The 9,376-nt window shown below is 37.9% G+C and overlaps 1 protein-coding gene across 1 annotated transcript; it reads left to right on the plus strand.

Annotated features, from left to right (window-relative positions):
• Nucleotides 1-1,241: 1,241 nt before the first annotated feature.
• APE1 (acclimation of photosynthesis to environment) lies at nucleotides 1,242-8,089 on the plus strand. Its single transcript, XM_078575110.1, has 9 exons — nucleotides 1,242-1,563; nucleotides 2,138-2,184; nucleotides 2,267-2,369; nucleotides 2,985-3,071; nucleotides 5,503-5,586; nucleotides 6,219-6,272; nucleotides 7,251-7,331; nucleotides 7,754-7,799; nucleotides 7,874-8,089. The coding sequence occupies exons 1-9, from the start codon at nucleotides 1,303-1,305 to the stop codon at nucleotides 7,930-7,932; spliced, it is 822 nt and encodes a 273-aa protein (XP_078431236.1). The 5' UTR covers nucleotides 1,242-1,302; the 3' UTR covers nucleotides 7,933-8,089.
• Nucleotides 8,090-9,376: the final 1,287 nt, after the last annotated feature.

Below are 9,376 nucleotides of genomic sequence, written 5' to 3' on the forward strand. Positions count from 1 at the left end.
GATACAACAAACGAGACGAGGTGCTTTGCGCCGAGGTAGTGTCGCCACACCGCCTCAAGGCCGCCGCTCCGCACGCGCGCGCCCGCCCTGCAGCTACTCGAGTGTGTCGGGTCGGGCGCCGCGCGCCCGCGGGCGTGGCGATCACACACGCCACCCCTGCCTCGACGATCACACACACCACCAGCACCCGAGTCTACACTCTCGCGCGCAGCCTACGCGACGCCACCACATTCGACGTCCCCGAGCTGGGCGTTGCACGCCCAGCACTACCCGCGGGAGCGCTACACGCCCTCTGTGCCGTCTCGGCGCTCTCGGTACGCCACATGCCTTAGTCTCCTGGCAGGATGTCTCCCGGCCCCCCGCCCCGCACACGCAATGCGTGTGCTGCCTGCGCGGCCGCTGCGCGGCACCCCGCACAACTCTGCGCGCTGCACCCGCGGCACGCCGCCCAGCTTGCACGTCCCGCGCCAACGCACGGCACCTCTCACTCCCGTGCGGCGCTTGGCGCTCGCGCATCGCGTCACACGCTTGTCAGCCAGCACGCCCAGCATGCGCGGACCGTACCTGATCCGTCCTGCCTTGGGCGTGGACGGGCACGTGCACCGTCTGTAGTGTATCACCACATACAGGGGCAATGGCCTGAAAGATCAGGTATTTGAGCCCATAGTGACTCAGTCCTTTAATGTCGTGAGCCTAAAGCGCGGACACGCCCTCCCAATAAGCACGCAGGCCTCTGGGGCAGGGAATGCCGCCTTGTTAGGGGCGTAACACCAACCTATATAGAAATCAAGAGAAAGATTATGTTTTTTAGTCATACATTCCATTAAAATTTTTCTAATTAATTAAAATCTCCAAAAAAAATGGAAGATAAATATGCCCAGACTGTATAGAAATCAGGAGAGAGACTATGTTTTTAGTCATACATTCCATTACAAATTTTCTAATTAAATAAAATCTTCAAAAAAATGGAATATAAATTTGCCCAAACTATATAGAAATCAGGACAAAGAGCATGTTTTTAGCCATATATTCCATTAAAAAATTTTAAACTAATTAAAATCTTCAAAAAATGGAATATAAATATGCCCAAACTATATTGAAATCAGGAGAAAGACTATGCTTTTAGCCATCCATTCCATTAAAAAGTTTTGTAATTAATTAAGAAATGGCTAATTAACTAATTTCTTCGGCGGGTGTGGCAACGGCTTTCTCTGGTATCCCTCTACGCCACGGGTACTCGAACAAGCTTATAGATAGAGAGAGAGTAGAGAGAGAAAGGGCGAGAAGTAGAGAGAGAAAGAGATGGCGGTAGCAGCACCATCCCCGACCTCGGTGACAGGGCGCTATGGGATTGTTCTGTGCTCAAGAGATCTGTTCTTGGATTGTAATCGCCGGAGTTCATCTGTGGCAATCGATTCTCCTGCGAGGCGTTTTAGCCCATTGACGATTTCTCGACGATCTCGTATCGTGTTTGTGGCGAAAGCTGTGGATTCTGGTCAGCCTTCTAATGCTGTGATTGGGGAGAAATCTGTGGTCAGCGATGATGAGTTCACTTTGGCGAAGGTTAGACCCGATTCTGTTGATTCGTTTGAGTTATCTGGTCCTTACCCTTTTTTAATTTTGGGAAATTTTTTGATTGGGGGATGATTTGGGTTTTCGATTTGTAGTTTCTATTTGAGTTGTTCAGAATGATTATCTAGGGAATTTTGTACTTTTGAAGGAGACTTTGTTGTGATGGCAAAAGTTTAGGCCTCAAGACAGCGTTTCCAACTTACTCTCATGAGTTTTTATTATATTTTTTGAGTGTTGTGAGCGACGATGGGTTCTCCTTGGCGAAGGTTGGAGTGGATTCTACTGTCTCAATTACGAGTTATATTCTTGGAGTGGATTCTTAATTTTGCAATGGTTCAGTTTTTGGGGTTATCCATGTCAAAGAAACAAAACTTTTTGTTTCGGTTTTCATGATTTATAGTGGGAACATTTTTTCATCTCTAGAGCTATCTTAGGTTTTTTGAAATAAAATAACCCTCATTATCACAGCATTTCTGGTCTTTTTTTTCTCTGAAAGGCCTTAGATGTATTTATGAAATATAGCTCGTTTTGTTTCTCAAATTTCCTAATGCATATTTTTTGGCAGGTATCATTTGGCTCGATTGGGCTAGTTCTTGGGTCTGCGCTGCTATCGTGAGTTACATTTTTAACTCATTTACAGATAAATTTTGTTACTGCTCTCAGCTTCCTAGTTTCATCTCATTTTAAATCACAGATATGGATTTGGGGCATATTTCACTGTCTTCCCTGGGTCAGAGTGGTCTGCCTTAATGCTTACATATGGCTTTCCTCTAGCTATCATTGGTATGGCTCTAAAGGTAGGCTCAATGTCGTTGTACCTTTGCTTTCCTTAAGAAATTTATGGACTGGAAGTCTTAAGATGGAGCTCACATTGCATAAAATTAGTGCCATGAAAAAACAATTAAACTTCAGTTGCTTGTTTTTTATAGTTATTTTATTCCATGTTTATTTTTTTGCAATTTTGTCTCCTATGCTACACTTTTGCACATGGCATTTATGTGTGAGTCTATTCTAACACAATAGGCCACCCACTTTTTTTTCTCGAATACGACATATGACATGTATACGGCATCGACCTAGGATGTTTCAAGGTTCATCAGAACTCAAGCTTTGACTCCATACACTCCAACAAGTATTTGAAGGGCTTAAACTGGGGATGGTAATATTGGAGATACTTGTCTGATAGTTTGAAACTCTTGTCATGCTTTGTCACTTTTTTTGTAGAAGTATTGCTCATTGATCGTTCCTTTTTATTTCTGTTTTGTGACATGTGGTGGTACCTGTCCTACACTTATTTCCTGTTGCAAATTTTAATGGTTATTGTATCTGAAATAATATTGCCTGTCCATCGTTTGTTGTACATCAACATTATTCATCTGTCACTATTTGAGTTCTGATGTCAACATTTCCAGTATGCGGAGCTGAAACCAGTGCCTTGCATTACTTACTCCGATGCTCAACAATTGAGGGAAAGTTGTGCAACTCCTATCCTCAAACAGGTAGGATTCAGTATTTCTCAGACATTTGACTTCATCAATCTGCCATAATGATGTTTTATTTGTTCCGCCTACTGCGCACATGTGAAAGAGAAAGAGTCATGTGATACTATCACAGTGTCAAGTACGGATTCCAAGAGAAACTCTTGGAAAAATATCCAGAAAGAATTGAATCATCCAACAAGAATAGACAGAAACTAAGTCGCAGATGATGAGTTCTTGAATAAAAAAAAGAAAAAGACAGAAACCAAGACATTCAAGATCAATCTATTATTGGCTCAGAGAGAACCTCGGAAACAAGAATAGAGCTAAAGTAAGAATAGTTGGCGCGAGTTGAGAGGATGGGCGAGTTCTCCTCCATTTTGTCGCATGCTTCTACTGGGCTCCAGACCTGAGAAACAGTTTCCCAGTCCAGTCATATTTTTTTTTAAGGATCATTATGTTGCTTTCTCCTGCTATCCACCTGTATTTCTAAGATTTTGATCACAAGTGCCACTTCCCTGCATGTCTCTGGTTCCCGCTCTATTCTCTGAGACCTCCTTGGGTGCGTTCTTGAGTTTCTCCTTGGGAACATGTCATCTCGGCTCCGTGATTTAGTGTAGCCTATGATAATGTTTTCTTGACTTTCTGGTTTACGGTGCACCTCTTATCCTGTTTTAGTTCAATGAAAACCATTTTCGTACTACTTTATGGGCTAATTTCTGTTTTACTCTCAGTGAAAATGTGGAACGATTTAGATGGCAGTTGATCTGCCTAAAATTATCCTTGTCTAAGATTTGTAAATGGTGAGCTTTTAGCGTGTTTACAGGATCGCAAAGACAAGAGGTTGTAGTGGTCTTCAGTAATTATTCTGAAAAACATGGCACAGGCGCATTAGTTAGATATTGTTTGTCATTTTGACCCTCCTTGTTTTTACTAGTTTACGCTGGATTAAGTCCTGGGAAGTGTGGCTCGGATTTAAATCTTCCATTAGCGATGCATAAAAACATGAAGTCTTGTTACCACATCCTTTTCTGGACTTCCTTCATCTTCTCTTTTTTTGGGTCAAATTGAACTCTAAAACTCAAACCCTTAAAGTCTCTTTTTGGTCCACTTATCTTCTCATCCTAATTAAAATCATGTTCTCTGTTTCAATCCAGTGAGTATCAAGAATTATTTCAATATTTAAGGTTTCAGTGTTATCTGTATTTTTATTACAGGAGTCTAATTGCTCAAAGTCGAATGTTTGAAGTAAATCAGACTTGCTCTCTCATTTCTTGATTCAAACCTGATTTTCTTTCTCAATGCCTTTGGTGGTGCTGACAGCCGAGCCTACCACTTAAAACAAATCCTGGGATTTATATGACTATGTCCCTTCTGTTTCGCTTCAAACAGTTTAGTGAATATCATTATATAAAACTATTTATGCTATAAGGTTCGCATAGGTTGTTCACGCTGTAATGATGACAAAACGAAAGGTTATAAATAGAAACTAGAGAATAAACTGTTAAAGAATACGAGAAACCTTACCGTCAGGCACAGAAAGTTGTCCATTTTCTTTGATGATAGAGCAGACCCTAACAAAAGCTCTTTAACAAAGTTATGGTTAATGGAAGGTTGATACTTTAGAAGCCTTTCAAAATATCTTCCATCTAGTTACTTCACAGCACAACAAATTTGTCATTAAGTGAACTGATGGCACCTTTTGTCATTGTGGTGTTCCATCGTCATTTTCCTCATCATGGTTTGCTATTAAGATGACAATGGGAATTTTTAACTGTCATCCCTACCTGCTAAGTGAGGATGACAACCTTGTCACTGTCATTCTAGATCAAACAATTGATGAGGATGATCTTGACTATTAATCTTCATCTCAGTATCACCTTTCATGAGGCAGAACCTGAAAGCTATGATCATTTACTTGAGGGATTATTCCAGGTTATTACTGGGACAAAAGGATGATCATTTATCGTGTTTATGTCCTACTCCAACTCAAATACAATAGGATGAACGATAACCAAAGCAATTTCATTGAGTAAAATCTTAGTTTCAACGAAGAGATCTACAAACTTTTTTCGCATCTATTTACAAGGGCTTATTAAGGCATTAGACATATCGATTATTGGAAGAATATAAACCAATTTATTGATCAGGAGAAGTAGACAATTTGCAGAGAAAAAATATATAGAACAAACTTTTCACCCAGTTCATCACTGGGGCTTTGCACTCCATGATCTGTACCGCTTTTCGCTTGTATTTAAACAGATGAGCCTTTTATAGTATACATATTGATCGTAATTTTCTCAATCTAAATTTGATGGTCGTCTTTTTTTGGTTAAGAATGGAATCGCGTTATTCAGAAAACATGTGGGATTGATTTGGAATTTTCGCTTATATAATTAGCCTCCCGGGTATGTCTGTTGTTGGGGTTGACATCTCTCTTTTGCCTCTGTAGGTTCGAAGTGATGTTATAAGGTTCCGATATGGGGATGAACAGCACTTGGAAGAGGCATTGAAAAGAATTTTTCAGTACGGTCTGGTAATGCTGTCTAATCCTAAATCTCAATCATCTACTGCTGTCCATTTTTCTTCTCATTAATTACTCAGTTTGATGATAAATCCTCAGAAGTGAATTAAATTTTGAAAATGCACATCCATGTGAATCTGCCTTTTATGTTTTGTACACCTGATGTCTAGATCAAGAAAAGAAGCTTTTCCTTTGTGACACCTTTGGTTGTTATGTCAGGCATAATGTCGGGTTTATTACCCAACCTGTTGGACTTTAGGCTCAAACGGATACAACGGAAAATTCACTTGATTCTACCTAGCTTATTTTGTGCTTGGATACAGTTATATTCTACCGAGCTTGGAGACCATGGTGTAAACAAAACTATTTCAATGTTATAAAGCTTGAATACAAGAGAAAACTAGCTCCCTAGGAGAACTAAAATTATCCCACATCCAGTAATTTCATAAATTAGGTGGGAACCAAAGATATAGATAGTGTAAAGAATCATGGTCCATAGAAAGCAGAAATGCTTTTCAAAAAAAAAAGAAAGCAGAAATGCAATCAGATTTTTCTTTCGTTTCTAACCTCCATGATTTTTCTGCTGCATTGTTATTTCCTTCAAACATCTTCTGTAACAGATGTTTTATTTAATGGATATACAGGGTGGTGGAATCCCACGAAGAAGTGCGCCTACTCTAAAATCAATCCGAGAAGAAGTGTGTTCCCTGCACCTTGAACGCTTTTAATTTTATGAGCATTCTATTTTTTTCTGCATACCATCAACTAGTGATGCTTATGATGAATTCGGATTCAGACGAAATGAGACACTTAAGGTTTATCGGTTATATTCTACTGTTTTCTCGGTTATATTCACTAGAAAAAAAATCTTCATTTAATATTGACCATCTAATAAAAAGATAAATTTGTTGACTGCTAAATTTTGAGAGATTTGAGGCAGAGAGGGGCGAAGGTAGGATCACATTCATTGCATTCCATTCTGTCTGCCTTAAATAGGGAGTTTGGTAACTATAAATTTGCATAAACACCCTCACAAAAGTCTATCTTGATATTCTCACCGTGCCATTTAAAGCTGACTTTATTCGTTAATATCTTATCATATTTATAATACATTTCCAGCAAATAGCCATGTTTCCCAAGAAGGCAGTTCCAATTTTATGTATATGGAAACTCGATTCTAAAGTTAACTCATTGCTTTGCTTCAGCCTTGACTTCAAAAGTTTGAAAATATTCTTTGGTGAAACCTGCCTGTGTTTATTTTCATATGAAATGGGTCTGTATACCTGAAGGAAATGTCTTTGAATTACATGGTAGGGTATTCAGGTTTTTGAATTTTTTGTTTGAATAATTGATACTTCTGGGAAATTTAAACTTCATATGATTATCTTCCGATCCTTAATAAGTTGAGTAGGACTTCAAATGCTAGAAGTCATAGCAGAACACTTCTATGTTTTAAAATACATATTATTCCCCACTTCTGACCAGACCATTCTTTTCAGAGAAATTTTTACACTTGTTTCACCGCTTAAAAAGTAAATATATTATATGAGCTAGCTTTCACGTTGGGAATGCCATAAGTGTTTGTTCTCTGTTTGTATTGCAGATTGTATTTTTAATTCGGTCATCTTTGTATCAGTTTTTATTTACGTTTTATTTTGATGTTATTCCTCTTGAAGGTTACTGAAGATGGTAAATACTCCCTTGTTCTTGTATTTGAGGCGAAAGCGTTACAACTGTCTGATTTTGAACAGAGACAGGTATGGACAGAAATTCACCCATCGTATCTTCAGTTAATGTTTTTAAGAGCTTAGATAAACTAATATTTTGTCCTTACTGTGAAAGATGATTGACAATGTCATTTTAAATAAAATAAGATTCCATTTCTTGTTTGCTTCTTTCTTCCCTAGTCTTCAACGTCTTGCTCAGGCCAAGACAACACAAATTAAACGGAAAAAATAATGATTTAAAATTTCCCCTCTCCCTGTTGCCAACTATTTCAAGGAAATATAAATTGGGAGAAAATTAAATATTGACAGATTCTTATTAAATTGAACGACTGCTGATGACCATTTTCCCATAAGATTTACTTTCCGATTACTGATGTCATATTTGATTTGTAAGCTTTGTCATAATTATCATTCTTGGAAAGATAACTTGGATGCCCTTTTATGAATACCAGGCAAAGTTCACGTCTTTCTTCGGTCCTGGCGTGACCGCACAGATCGGTGAGTCAGCAGTTTCCATTTCTTGCTTGGGTTCACGTTCGTTGAACTCTCAAACTTTAATTCATGTGATGCAGAGAAAGGCGAAGAAAATATTTACGAGGTGCGGCTCGTCTCCAACACTTCTCCCAGTTGATAGCTACTCTATTCAATCATGGCAGGTACTGGATCCTCGTAAATTTCATATAAAACAGGTAAATTTCATATAAAACAGGTCTGCTGAGCAGGAGGTGTAAGTAATTTTTCAAAAAAAATCGTCCAATTTCCTAATTTGAATTTATGGGTTGCTTTTATTCCTTTTCTGGCATGGTGTTTTCTTTTTCGGTCCTAGATTTTTTTGGGCCAAGGAATTGTAAAATAAGCTTTATGTTCGTATGAAACTTTGCTGCAAGATGAAAAGTATAAAATATAAAGGTTTTTATGCCTTAAAACATAATTTTCAAAGCTTGTGTCATGGAGGAATGGAGGGAGGGGAGAGTGAGAGCAAGAGAAAGAGAGATATAGATGGGTTTCAAGAGAGAGGTGAGAAAGACAGAAAGTGAGGACAGGATGGACCAGTCATGGGAGATGGACTTGGAGAAAAGATACACAGAGGCAGAGAAAGAGAGGAAAGAAGATATATATCTATATATATATATATATATCTGTGTGTGTGTGTGAGGGAGAAATGTAGAGAGAGGGGAGAGAAAAGGAGTGAGAGAGCGAGACTGGTAGTGTTTGACGGTCCTGGTCCAGTATTATCCTATCTTGGTCCATTCATGTTGACTATTCAATGTCAAAGTAAAAGAAGAAAAGAGACATACATGGCATAGAAGGAAAAAAGGAAGCAGAAAAGAAATAAGGAAGAAGGAAAAAAGGATAAAAGAAAAGGAAAAGAGGAATAAGAAGAAAATAATAAGAGAAGAATAACAAAGGAAGATGAAAAGAAAGAAGACGAGAAGAAGAATAAAAGCACAAGAAAGTACAACGATGATGAAGTAAAGAAGAACAGAAAAATATTATTAAAGAAAAATAATACGAATACAAAAATATGAGAAAAAGGAAGAAACAAATACAAAAATAGTATTAAAGAAGAAGAAGAAAAAGAAGAGGAAAGAATGATGAAAATAATACGAAGGGAAGAAAAATAAGAATAGAATATAAGAAAAAGAACAATAAATTAAGCAAAATGAAAAGCTTAATAAAAGAAGAAGAAGATAAGTAGAAAGGAAGATGAAGCCAAGAATAAAAGAACAATAAGAACACAAAACAAATGAAGTTAGAAGAGACAAAACTGAATAGAAGAACAATAGAAAAAGAAAAGAATGCGAGAAGAAGAATCAAAGAATAAGAGAACAAAACAAAAAAGAGGAATAAAGGAAGAACAAAAGACGAACAGAAGAAAATGAAAAAGAAGAAGAAAAGACGAGTAAAACCATTTGAAAATATTATCTAAGAAAACAAGATTGATGGAGAAAACAATAATAAAAGATGAAGAAAAGAGAGCGGAGCAAACAAAAATATAGAAGCAAAGACGAATAAATGAGGAAGAAATGATGAAGAAAATAAAATAAAAAAATAAAAAGGAAGAGAATAAAATA

Source organism: Wolffia australiana, chromosome 5, assembly GCF_029677425.1.
Source record: "Wolffia australiana isolate 7733 chromosome 5, ASM2967742v1".
NCBI lineage: Eukaryota > Viridiplantae > Streptophyta > Magnoliopsida > Alismatales > Araceae > Wolffia > Wolffia australiana.